General features: G+C 35.2%; 1 protein-coding gene across 4 annotated transcripts in view; it reads right to left on the minus strand.

Annotated features, from left to right (window-relative positions):
• LOC139959481 (NADPH:adrenodoxin oxidoreductase, mitochondrial-like) overlaps nucleotides 1-14,565 on the minus strand; it is a 209,201-nt gene that overhangs the window by 27,435 nt on the left and 167,201 nt on the right. For all 4 annotated transcript variants that reach the window (XM_071957140.1, XM_071957139.1, XM_071957137.1 and 1 more), the window contains exon 10: nucleotides 1,868-2,035. In XM_071957140.1, the coding sequence (XP_071813241.1) occupies nucleotides 1,868-2,035 (168 nt within the window). The remainder of the gene's footprint in view (nucleotides 1-1,867; nucleotides 2,036-14,565) is intronic.

The raw sequence follows: 14,565 nt of genomic DNA on the forward strand, positions 1-14,565 counted from the left end.
ATACCCACAAGAAAGAGTTAATGGTATCACACCTGTCAAGCAGTCTCAGTTTCACACAAATATCATATTCGGTACTCAAATTTCATTTCTCAGTACAAATAATCTGTTAATTCCTCATTTATTCATTAATTAAAACTTATAAACTTGAATCTCATGACTCCTGCAGGGAAGCTGAGCATAGCCAAGCTCAACAGTAATACCTAGTCTTTTATCTTAGTGACAGTGGAGTATATGGGGGTCTCAGTCCCTTTTGAGAAAGTTTGGTTAAATGGATGGGTGCAATATTTTGCAGACTATTTGCAACTGCTTAGGCTATACATACATGTGTGCACTACACTATCTTTTTGTAGTAATATTCTGTTTGTCAATGGGGCCGGGAGGGAGGGTTGGGAGGGAGGGTTGGGAGGAGGGGTTGGGAAGGCCTACAAGTGGAACAATTTGGAACCATGCACTGTCTTGTCCCTCAAAGGATAGATTTAATTTTGATTCTAACATGAATAATTCTGACATATTGGCAAAACTAGGTTCAAATTTTCTCATTGTGCCATATTTTTACCCAACATTTGCTGTGTTTGTGGAAAATCTGAAAATCCTATATAAAATATTGCTCCCAAATTATCTCTCCTGAGATCAACATAGAGCCACAAACTTGGCACATTTACTTGATATTACATCAGTTCAGAGATTGTTGCATCAAAAATGTGAAGTAGATCAGAAATATGAAATTCTCAAACCTTATATAGATATTGAAAGCAAATCTGTGAAAACTTTTCTTGTCAGAACTGTTTTGGGACAACACTCATAAAAAGCCTACCGTCATATTTTTATGCTTAAATATGGTTTGGTCTTTGTCACTCCCTTGGTTCAATGGGGTCCAAAATGCCATAGCAGTAGAGTAATTGTGGTGGCAGAAAACAGGTGGTGTTTGTGGGTATTTCAGAGTAGAAGTTTAAGTTTCTTAGTTGCCTTGGTAGCCCAAATGCGGACGTTGGCAATGACAAACTTTTATCTCTGAATTTCAAGTATTTTCTTACAATTCCATCTTCTTTGTTGAACTTCCAGTTGGGTAAGAAGGACAAAATTACTGTTTATATCAAATTTCGTCTCCAATCTCTGGCTTTTCATAGTGAAATTTCAACTTGTTCATGGATATTTTGATTTTATGATGTAGACCTGTTATCTTCAGATTTCAACAATTAAATTATGGTCTGCAAAATTGTATAAAAATTACTTATTAACACAGTAAGTCTTAATTATAAACCAATATATGACTTGGATCACAGCATTTGGACACCTAAAATTTTAATTTTTTTATCCTGCTTTTTCTCCTTCAACTACCATAAGATAACATCCCTCATATCTAAAGTACTGCATCCACCCCTGACCATTCCCTGGCATTGTACAATAGTACAACATGGCCCCTCCCCATTAGTGAGTTCGTAAAAAAGGAGTGGGAGATAGGAAGGGGAGATAGGATGCGTCTATGGGTGAAATATATACGCTAGCAACGTGTACAAATACACACAAAAAGTGGTCGTTAGTTTATGGTTTCAATGCCACAAGATCATTTGATCAGAGTTGTCTGGTCAAGACTTTGTACCATCAATACACTTCTACAACACTTTTACATGACCTCAAACTACAAACTGTTCAATAATTACTGCCTGCTAAAATTTCATATGAGAACAATTTACATGTTCCACAGCACAACTTTTTCATACTTTGACCTCAAATGACTTTTGACCTCAAATGACCTTTGACCTGCACCAAAATCAACAGGGTTCTTGAACTCACCAAGGAGATCTTCTTGTCAAGTACATGCAAGCTTTACTTTGTGGCTCTCTTTATTGTATCCTACAATGCTTACCTCGGTTGTTGAGTAATTTCATCAGATAGTCCTTCCCTTCGTTATTGTGCTGTATGTGACCAGTAGTAAAGTCCTCGGAGATTGTTTTGGCAGTCTCTATACTGTCATTCAAAGATGATAGGATGACACCAACAGCTCCTCTCTTTACCCAACCACTGCAGTATAAACCTAGTTTGAAGATAAAAACAAAAGTAGGAAAGTGCAGTTTTGGCAGACCTTGTTGGATTTCCCGTGAACACAATTAAACAACTGCTGATTTCCCGTTGATGTTTGCACAGCAAACACACCGAGCACCGGAACTTCAGGAAGCGTACTCAAAATTTGGCGTGGGGTCCAGGGGCCTGCCCCAGGGCCCTGCGGGTTGAAGGGGTGCAATTTTGGTATATTTGCGTGTCTGGCGATAAAAAATTTTGCAGGTGCGGAAGGGAAATGCTGACAACATTTCGAAGTTACATTGTCACGAAACTGATGAAAAACTTGAAAACGACAAGATAGAGTAGCTACATTATGTTGAAATGTTATCAAATGAAAAGATAATTTGTCTTCCTTAGAATCTTTTATAAGTTTAACTTATGAAACTCCCGATATTATGAAACAAACATCCATCGGCAATACTCCATTTCTCGACTGCCACACACTGAATAGCGTGTACGATACGCATATAACAACTGCAGTGCAGAGGTGTTATGTTGGGCTGTGACCATAAAAGACTACAGAACACTTGCTGCGCGTTTGGGCTATGAAAATCTTGGCATGATTCCAGAAAAGTTTCTCACAGGTGCATGTTCGACAAGACCACTGCTGCTATGTGTACATGTATAAGTAACAAGGTACAAAGGTCAACTAGTGTAAGTTTGCTCTGCGATCTTTCGGCCGAGAGCGGCGATACTTAAAACTTTGCACAGAGAAAGTTGTATAGAAATTACAATATATGTGTGATGGCCAAATCATCGAACAAATGGAACACTGGGGAAATTTAGAAAACAAAATCTTTCGAAATGAAGTCAAACTCATACAAAAGAAAACGCTTACTCAGTCTTCGTGTACTAGCATACACAAAAATAGAAAAAAATGTAAAATGCAATAAATTGTTCAAAACATTTCCCATGAAGCTGATTATAGAAGTCAATATAACAGCCATCTTCTCGCGCTGGTCAGTGGCTGTCCGTGTGTCATGTCTACCTTGAAGTGTGTGAAAGTAGCCATTGACATTGCCCTTGTGAGTAGGCTGGGAATGCATCATTACCATACTCGTTGTAATTGCCATTAAAATTGAGAGCACTGCTTTCTGATTAAATTCCTTTAGTTTCTGAAACTTTTCATGTAAAATCTTACTTTGGTTTCACCCTTTTTTCACTTTTCGCTCTTTTTTCCCCCCCAGTTTTTTTTCCTTCAGCCTGGGTGGATTTCCCGCAAGCATCGTGCATTTCCTGTGAACCTGGTTTGGTAAGCAAGGTTTTCCAGCCCTGTCAGAAAGTGTATATTTAATACGGTCATATTTGCAGATCAGAGAGGGCTACAACTGCACATGATTCCAAGGTAACCTTACTTCACATTATAGCTGCCTGTGATTCATGGCTGATTATGAAGCACCCAGGTTAACTTACCTCCTGTGCTGATTATGAAGTGCAAAGGCAACCCAAACATATTACAGGTGCCTGTGATTCCTGGCTATATGAGGGTCGAAACAAATTGTACCTCACACCTCCATTAAATGTGCTTCTTTACTGAATTTGAAGGGCATACGGTACATCCCATGTTACATTACAACTTGTATCTGCAAAAACCACTATGGAACCTTACAAAGATACTGTAAGTTTCACATTTGTAAGAAGGTCCTTTGATATTTAAGGACAATTCAGCTGCTTTAGATCAAATCCAGAGTTTACCTTCTAGATCCTCAATCTCATGGGTACTAGCTGAATGCAATTAACCACCAGGTGACAGTTTACATCCTCGTGAGATATTCTGATTTACCCTCAAATCAACTTACTGGTCACACTCACATACTTCAGTCATTCTGCAGATGAATGATCTTCAACAGAAACCCAAACTGTTCCTCATATCTTCAATGAAAATGCATTCCATGAAGAGTGATAATTAATCACCTCATAGTGCCCTGTGACATCTCCCATTTTTCAGTAACTTTGTTGTATAAAGGGATAAAGAAGGTTAAGGTTAAGATGACCATATGCATGTTTCCTATAATGTGTCTCCTGTTCCAGGTGAGGGTGCTCCATCAGATCAGCCAACATTAAGACAACACTGATGAGAGGTAAAGTGATGAATTAGTACAGACTTCAGGTATAATATTACAACCTGTTGACCACAAGGTAAGTTTATAATTAAGGTTTTCACCCAGTGGGGTAGCAAAGAGTATCAAGACCCCAGTGCAACAATAGCAACGGGCCTATACTTGTATCATCCACTTTCTACAATTCCAAGGAGGTATCATTTGAAAACACCTTTCATTCATTTCAATGGAGGGAAATGACACAATTTTGCAAGCTACGTCGGTAAGATGGAGAGAAAGATGCAAGAGCAGGGACCTAAGACAGGCTAGCCATGAAAGTAAAATTAAGCCTAGGCCTAACGGTCATAACAAAAAAGAAAGAAATGGTCTGTTGGGGCAGTGCTTGCAAATTTTGATTGAAGTTTGTAGATGCTACAGACTCGTTAATAAATCCGGCGAAGTTTATTCAGCACAAGATTTTGAACGACAGATAACTAAATAAAAATAATGAAGATTGACCTGAAAATTGCATAGAACTGTGTCATTTTCACTGAACTTTTAGTGCAGTAAGCTGGAAAAGTTGAAGTTTTAAATTTGGCAAACATGTATTGAGACTTTATCTACTGAGGGCGGGCCACCAATTTATAACCTTGAGTGGCCACCAATTTATAACCTTGAGTACTTTACTATGTGTTACTATTTGTTTCTATGAACAATTTCATGGGGATTGAAGAGAGCATCTCTAATCAAGAATGTCAACAAAAATAAATCTTTCTCATAAAGCAGTTTTCAGCAAAACATGAGTCACCTTTTCACTTGAACCCAGAGGTTATCTTATTCAATGTCAATCCAATGTAATAACTTGGTAAGTCAATGCCAAATTATGAAAGTCATATATGATTGGATACTTAGATCACTTAAGTGATAAATCTGCACTGTTAATTGTGATTACATAAAAGCTATAACCTATAAATATATGGCACGTACGTGCTACAGACACTCTGTGTGCATGTGTGGTGCTATGGGAGTGTTAGTCTTCCAGATTGCACTAATACAGTATTGTTGAAAACTTTTTGTACAGATAGTATCGGGAAAATAATGAGGTGATAAACAATGGTCTACAGTGCATTTAACGCAGGATGATGCTCAAACTGGGGTATAACCGGGTGATGCATGAGGCTGTAGGCCGAGTGCTTCAAGCAATACTATTATTGCATTAGCTGGGCATTATTCTGTAACAAATACATGGTAGACTGTTCATTCATACAAACCACTAACTATCAACATCAATTCTCATGTCAGAAATAAAATGTTATAACTTGATATAAACAATAAAAGGGAAATAACCTACAGTTTAAAACAGAAAGCTGAGGTTCTTGACGTTTATATTTGTTAAAAGTCTCAAAACGATGTAAATAAAATCAAAAGAATGACAGTAATAGGCTACGTATGTAGTAAATTGAACAACACTACACAGGAACCAGGAGGATCTGACATAGAGCATGCGTCACCTACGGTTGTGATAGCAACATGACCGTGTTCATGTCAGGACAGCAGCACAGTGCACTGACATGAAAAGGTATTTGATTAGATGGAGATATGTAATAACCAGGACTTGAAACATTGACTTTCTTTTGGAAAATGATGTTTCCTGTTCCTTGAAACCTGCATTTCTTGAATACATTTGCTATTCCAGATCATTGTGGATATTGTTGCTGTAACAATAGGCCGAGGTTTAGATGGTATGTATAGGTTAAGTGTTAACAACAAGAAGAGTAATAACTAGTCTTATATAGCACAGACTCCAACAAAGCTTTACGCGGGTACCGAAGGTACAAAACTTAACAGAGTTGAGAGAAAAGAAAAGTTTAAAGACAGTGCCTGAATTGAGTAATAGAATCCAAAGAACAAAGTTCACCCAGGAGGGAGTTCCATAAACATGTTGCACAATTCAGAAAGCTACGGTCACCGAAAGATCTTGTACGTGACATTGGAACCTGAAGTTGAAGTTGATAATGCGAACGTACTGGTCTACATTTTTTAGCTTGCTGCTGTAAGAGAACATTAAAGTAGGTTGGGGTACCAGTTTTAATGATATGAAAAGCTAGAATGAGGATTTGTAGTCAATACTGAGTCTTATTGGTAACCAGTGTAGTTCTTCCAGTAAAGGAGTGATGGGGGTAAACCTGTTGACCCTGGAGATTACAGCATGAATAAGTTTCTCAGTAGCAGGCCTATTGAGATATTTCCTAAGTTGCCCTACCCGCCTAATATGAAACATTGTCGACTTATATATGTGGTTAACTTGCTGATCCATAGAACGGTGAGTGTCCATGTACACACTGACGTCATATACACACTGTCCATATACACACTGACGCCACGTCGAGACGTGACGTCAGTGCGGCACATTGGTCAGAATCAATCCAATCTCACTCTAAGCTTGGCCTTGATACAATACACAGGAATGTGTACAGACTATGGCTGTGATTAATAAATCTCTCAAATAACAATATCTGAACAACATTATTATGAAGAAGAACTAGTTATGGGATTCTGGATCATTTTAACTCTCAAAAAGATTGCTAACTTACAAGTTAAACTGGAAATTTCCATCTACATCACTATTTTAGTTTCAGAAATTTGAACTTTCCTCGCTACAGTGTAGCTTGCTAATGATAGCGTCCCTACAGCCCCGAAATGAAGTGCCGCGATGATGTCTCAGCTAGTCGCTCATCGTTTCCCACTGTTCAAAGTATATTCGATTAAGTACGTGCGAGGTTCAAAAATTCACTTCTCCTGAATCATAGGATGAAAAATCCCTGAACTAGGACTGTGGCAATTAAAACATGAAGGAGTTTATTTTCATACATCCAATAGTTAAACTGCCACTAAAACATTCCTTTTAAAGTAAAATTGATTAGTGCTGAAATTCAAATACAAATCTCATTGAATATTATTAGCAAATCATCTTCAGCTATAACTCTTTCAATTTAGCAAGTTTGAGTAAATGACTTGACAGTATACAAAATCCTGATGAAGGTAGGATTATGAAAATGTCACTTTGCAGTTTGCCCCCAACAAATCAAAATTTACATATCCCCATTGCCCCTCAAACCTTGTGCCTATTGGATTCTTTCCACAATCCCTGGCACGGTATACTACTAGTGTGACCCCACCAAGGTGTGTTAATACTGGATGCAACAGCAGAGAACAGGGATAGGAAGAAGGTCAACTTAATAACAAGCCCCTACTGTACATTCACAGAGAAGATCTAATCATGCAATAACGTCCTGGAAATAAACCACTTACTCTTCATCCTGTTCAAAGTCATAAAAGAATCTCACTAATCAACAGTCACTTAAAAAACTCTGGGGTTCAATATTGCTTTCTAAGTTTTGTCTGTATATATATAAACTGTGTGTGTGCACCATGTTTTTCCAATTGTCTACAGTGCTAGCCTCTTTGATTACCATGGCAACTGTCTTCCAAGGATTTGTTAATTAACATATTTTTCTTGCTAACATATTTTCCTTGGTGAAAATGAATGGTACCAGTATCATGATAAATATGTTTGAAAAGGAAGCAAATCAAACTAATACTTATAACAGTTTACATAGAAGATACATAATATACTCTTATTTTCTGACTCACTGATACTTAAAATGAATCGCTGGTGGTTTTTTGACCTTCTCTCATCCTTGCAAATCTATGCTATATTGAATCTTTATACCTGTACCTTTCCATTCATGTATGGCACATTGTATTATTTTCTTATGGGACTCGGTAAAACTTGATCAAACCTAGCACTTTCGGACAAAGAATTTGCTCTTTTCGCAAAAATTCCTGAGTAGGTGACTGCAGGTCACCCAGAGATGTTGAGTCGTTATAGGAAAACTTTCGATCAAGCTATTCACTTAAGCACTAACACTAGGCGGATAAGATACTATATCATACTGTTATTAACAAAATGCCAACAAATTGTGTAGTAGGAGGTTGCAAAACACTTCAGAAAACCTAAATTTAAGTCTTTAACGTTTCCCAGTCATCAAACCGATGAAAAACGTCACAGGTTTTGGGTTCATTTTGTGAGGGGTTTCCAACTATCTGCAGGCAAACACGTATAGGCAGTATAGTCTACACAGAGGCCCTCTGAAGGTAGTCTCCCTAATTTTTTTTTTATATATATGCCTAAACACATTAGCCACAATTGCCCTGTTATTCTAATGAGCATACACAATTGTTTATCTTCAGCCATGATTTACCCCATAGGTGCAGGAAAAAAAATCATGTTATAAAAGAGAGGTTGTACACTGCGACATGATTGGTCCTGCGTGACTTAGTTCTCTTTAGCAGAACCAGCGACATGACACTACGCATGACATGACACTCTAGGAGTGTTAGCTCAGTGGGTTATAACGCCGGTGCCTTTCAATCATAAGGTCCCGAGTTTGAGTCACTCCAAGATTAATGTATGTCGTCCAGTTACAGAGTTGTTGACAATTGACAATTCATAATCAAAGATGTTAAATATGAATCTAAGAGACTGACTTTGGTCAGCTTGAGGCTTTGATATAAGCCATTGATGGCTTCTTTGCGAGTTCCTGCTTGCAGGAGGATTTAAAATACATACATACACACACTACATACAGTAAGACATACGGAAGATATGCATTGTAGGCATGTATATATTGTACTGAGACGGTAAAAGATTTCGCACTTTTTAACTTTTGAAAATAGTACATGGAATATGGAATCTGTCAGGCGCTTTTTTTACCGTGGTGTTCCCTTCACTTGTGTATCTGCTCTCGTGGAGTTGTGACTTTCTGAAAGCCTTACTTTATGACACACCCAAAGCTCTACATTCGTGGCTTCGTTTAATATTGCATATACTGACTGGAAACTATTAAACTGCAAACAAGATTAATTGCAACAACAAATGAAGAAATACCTGAGATGTCGACATATATCACAAGTTAGGCATTTTAATTGAGGCAAGACCTCGATATCCTATCCTATCAGTATGTATACTGACCTATAACAGCAACTAATCTTAAAAAATTTGACCAGACGTTTAGGCAGTCTTTTAACCATAATTTACTTTTAATGGAAGAATTGCTACCAAAAATGATTTAACAAATCTGTGAACAATTCTAACAACAATTTCTTTCTCTTGTAGCTGCCTGTTTATTAGAAGAGTGAATCTAACGAGAAGTAGGTGGAAAGTCCATTGTTATTGTTTCGTGGTACACTCTTTTCATTAATATCACATGGTGACCTGACGTACGTTCATGAGCTTTTACGCGTCACGTTTCTGGTCAGCAAGAATCTGCTAACTTTGACATCAAATTTCTCTAAATTAGTGTCTCTTTCAACTAAACGGGAACTACAGTATTGTTTGTGTACTAAAATACTTAAGTATTAGCCAATAAAGAGAAAATTGTTTTCGCCTCCAGCTATGCATTTTAAGTGGAAAATATTAATAAAAATTGTGGCATGCTGATGTAAAGTTGTATAGCATACCAACCATAAAATGTTAATAAAATTTCTAACTTTTGAACAAACAGTTAATACTGATAGGTTCAAACCAATGACCAACTGTCCTCAAGTTGACATACCTCCTGACATTGACATTTAATAACTTTATTTCTGACATATGATGGTACGCTATACCTGCGCTATAGTTAATTGGGCATTAATCTTCCTGTTAAGGAAAAGCGGTTAAGGTGATCTCATTGAGTTTGCTCAGTGGTTTAATTCTACCCTTCAGCTATATTATATGGTTTCATCTATTCTATCCTTCAGCTATATTATATGGTTTCATCTATTCTATCCTTCAGCTATATTATATGGTTTCATCTATAGTATCCTTCAGCTATATTATATGGTTTCATCTATTCTATCCTTCAGCTATATTATATGATTTCATCTATTCTATCCTTCAGCCTATATTATATGGTTTCATCTATTCTATCCTTCAGCCTATATTATATGGTTTCATCTATTCTATCCTTCAGCTATATTATATGGTTTCATCTATAGTATCCTTCAGCTATATTATATGGTTTCATCTATAGTATCCTTCAGCTATATTATATGGTTTCATCTATTCTATCCTTCAGCTATATTATATGGTTTCATCTATTCTACCCTTCAGCCTATATTATATGGTTTCATCTATTCTATCCTTCAGCATATATTATATGGTTTCATCTATAGTATCCTTCAGCTATATTATATGGTTTCATCTATTCTATCCTTCAGCTATATTATATGATTTCATCTATTCTATCCTTCAGCCTATATTATATGGTTTCATCTATTCTATCCTTCAGCCTATATTATATGGTTTCATCTATTCTATCCTTCAGCCAATATTATATGGTTTCATCTATTCTATATCCCACAGCTATATGATATGGTTTCATCTATTCTATCCTTCGGCTATATGTTATATGGTTTCATCTATTCTATCTTTCAGCTATATTATATGGTTTCATCTATTCTATCCTTCGGCTATATGTTATATGGTTTCATCTATTCTATCTTTCAGCTATATTATATGATTTCATCTATTCTACCCTTCAGCCTATATTATATGGTTTCATCTATTCTATCCTTCAGCATATATTATATGGTTTCATCTATAGTATCCTTCAGCTATATTATATGGTTTCATCTATTCTATCCTTCAGCTATATTATATGATTTCATCTATTCTATCCTTCAGCCTATATTATATGGTTTCATCTATTCTATCCTTCAGCCTATATTATATGGTTTCATCTATTCTATCCTTCAGCCAATATTATATGGTTTCATCTATTCTATATCCCACAGCTATATGATATGGTTTCATCTATTCTATCCTTCGGCTATATGTTATATGGTTTCATCTATTCTATCTTTCAGCTATATTATATGGTTTCATCTATTCTATCCTTCGGCTATATGTTATATGGTTTCATCTATTCTATCTTTCAGCTATATTATATGATTTCATCTATTCTATCCTTCAGCCTATATTATATGGCTTCATCTATTCTATCCTTCAGCCTATATTATATGGTTTCATCTATTCTATCCTTCAGCCAATATTATATGGTTTCGACTATTCTATATCCCACAGCTATATTATATGGTTTCATCTATTCTATCCTTCGGCTACATGTTATATGGTTTCATCTATTCTATTCTTCAGCTATATTATATGGTTTCATCTGTTCTATCCTTCAGCTATATTATATGGTTTCATCTATAGTATCCTTCAGCTATATTATATGGTTTCATCTATTCTATCCTTCAGCTATATTATATGATTTCATCTATTCTATCCTTCAGCCTATATTATATGGTTTCATCTATTCTATCCTTCAGCCTATATTATATGGTTTCATCTATTCTATCCTTCAGCCAATATTATATGGTTTCATCTATTCTATATCCCACAGCTATATGATATGGTTTCATCTATTCTATCCTTCGGCTATATGTTATATGGTTTCATCTATTCTATCTTTCAGCTATATTATATGGTTTCATCTATTCTATCCTTCGGCTATATGTTATATGGTTTCATCTATTCTATCTTTCAGCTATATTATATGATTTCATCTATTCTATCCTTCAGCCTATATTATATGGCTTCATCTATTCTATCCTTCAGCCTATATTATATGGTTTCATCTATTCTATCCTTCAGCCAATATTATATGGTTTCGACTATTCTATATCCCACAGCTATATTATATGGTTTCATCTATTCTATCCTTCGGCTACATGTTATATGGTTTCATCTATTCTATTCTTCAGCTATATTATATGGTTTCATCTGTTCTATCCTTCAGCTATATTATATGGTTTCATCTATTCTATCCTTCAGCTATATTATATGGTTTTATCTATTCTATTCTTCACTATATTATATGGCTTCCTATATTCTATCCTTCAGCCTATATTATATGGTTTTATCTATTCTATATCCCACAGCTTTGGTTTCATCTATTCTATCCTTCAGCTATATTATATGGTTTTATCTATTCTATTCTTCACTATATTATATGGCTTCCTATATTCCATCCTTCAGCCTATATTATATGGTTTCTTCTATTCTATCCTTCGGCTATATGTTATGGTTTCATCTATTCTATCCTTCAGCTATATTATATGGTTTTGTCTATTCTATCCTTCAGCTATATTATGTGGTTTTATCAATTCTATCCTTCAGCTATATTATTTGGTTTCATCTATTCTATCCTTCAGCTATATTATATGGTTTTGTCTATTCTATCCTTCAGCTATATTATGTGGTTTCATCTATTCAATCCTTCAGCTATATTATGTGGTTTCATCTATTCAATCCTTCAGCTATATTATATGGTTTCATCTATTCTATATCCCACAGCTATATTATATGGTTTCATCTATTCTATCCTTCAGCTATATTATATGGTTTTGTCTATTCTATCCTTCAGCTATATTATGTGGTTTTATCAATTCTATCCTTCAGCTATATTATTTGGTTTCATCTATTCTATCCTTCAGCTATATTATATGGTTTTGTCTATTCTAGCCTTCAGCTATATTATATGGTTTCATCTATTCTATATCCCACAGCTATATTATATGGTTTCATCTATTCAATCCTTCAGCTATATTATATGGTTTCATCTATTCTATCCTTCAGCTATATTATATGGTTTTGTCTATTCTATCCTTCAGCTATATTATGTGGTTTCATCTATTCAATCCTTCAGCTATATTATGTGGTTTCATCTATTCTATATCCCACAGCTATATTATATGGTTTCATCTATTCTATCCTTCAGCTATATTATATGGTTTTGTCTATTCTATCCTTCAGCTATATTATGTGGTTTCATCTATTCAATCCTTCAGCTATATTATGTGGTTTCATCTATTCAATCCTTCAGCTATATTATATGGTTTCATCTATTCTATATCCCACAGCTATATTATATGGTTTCATCTATTCTATCCTTCAGCTATATTATATGGTTTTGTCTATTCTATCCTTCAGCTATATTATGTGGTTTTATCAATTCTATCCTTCAGCTATATTATTTGGTTTCATCTATTCTATCCTTCAGCTATATTATATGGTTTTGTCTATTCTAGCCTTCAGCTATATTATATGGTTTCATCTATTCTATATCCCACAGCTATATTATATGGTTTCATCTATTCAATCCTTCAGCTATATTATGTGGTTTCATCTATTCAATCCTTCAGCTATATTATATGGTTTCATCTATTCAATCCTTCAGCTATATTATATGGTTTCATCTATTCTATCCTTCGGCTATACTATATGGTTATATGGTTTCAACTATGGTTTGATCAAATTCCGACAGAAACAGAAAGAAATATGCTTGTAAAGGTTGAGAGTCAAACTGCTCCAAGCAAGCAAAACTTTACCTAACTTCACCTATGCATTGAAATTCCCTGTAAATTCCACTGATTGGGTGGAATAATCCCTGAAAGGGTCTCAAACTAGAAAATAATGTTTCCTTGTTTCACTTTACCAATGTTGGCTGTATCATAAAGGCTTCATAGATTAAAATTGAGGTTAAAATTTGACTGATGAATGCTACCACTAGTCTATCAGTGCAGCTACATATATAACACAGTGTGCCAAGTTATTAAGGGAGTTACCATACATCAACATATTAATGTGGAAGCACAACATATTGATATTAATATTGGCATACTGATGTTAACTTGGAACATGCTGACAACTTCCCCAGCATTCTGATAGTTTTTTTATTTCTTTATTTTTCGGTTACTTTGTGACACAGTTGGCATTTTATAACTCATTAATTAAATATCTGATAAAAAAATAGCAATTTTGGAATTATAAATTAGTAGATGAGCTTTGATTAGTCTACATGGGAAGGCAAGTGTTGTTTTGGAATGTTGGTTCAAATATATTGCTGATTAATACTTCTTTTGCAATCATAATATTTTTGCTTGGTTTCATTCTTCCTTATAACCAATTTGCCAGGACAAAATTTTACGTTGGATTTATGGCAATTTCATCTTAAAGTTTGTGTTTTTTGCTCCTGTCATGGAAAAGAAGTGATTGATATTACCACTGCAATAGTTTTACACTACTACATATTCCCCAAAGACTTTTTCATTTATTTTTATTTTGTTGCTAAATCTCTGAAGAATATTGGGAATGGCCATTGTTCCAATATCAGTTAAAACAAGTAAAGAAAAAATATAGCCAAAAGTTAACTGCTTTGATGATGATATTATCAATCAGAAAGTTTTTTTACACACGCAAGGAGATTTGAAGGTTCAATTTAAAAAGCTTTTTTCAAATAAAAGGAAAAACAAGGAACAGTGGCTAGATGTTTGGACAGTAGTAGAATTAGAGAAATGCCTTTCAACTTGGGGACGGATAGTCTACATAATTTTAACCAATCAAAGAGAGAGGGAG

This window comes from Apostichopus japonicus, chromosome 19 (genome assembly GCF_037975245.1).
Source record: "Apostichopus japonicus isolate 1M-3 chromosome 19, ASM3797524v1, whole genome shotgun sequence".
Lineage (NCBI taxonomy): Eukaryota > Metazoa > Echinodermata > Holothuroidea > Aspidochirotida > Stichopodidae > Apostichopus > Apostichopus japonicus.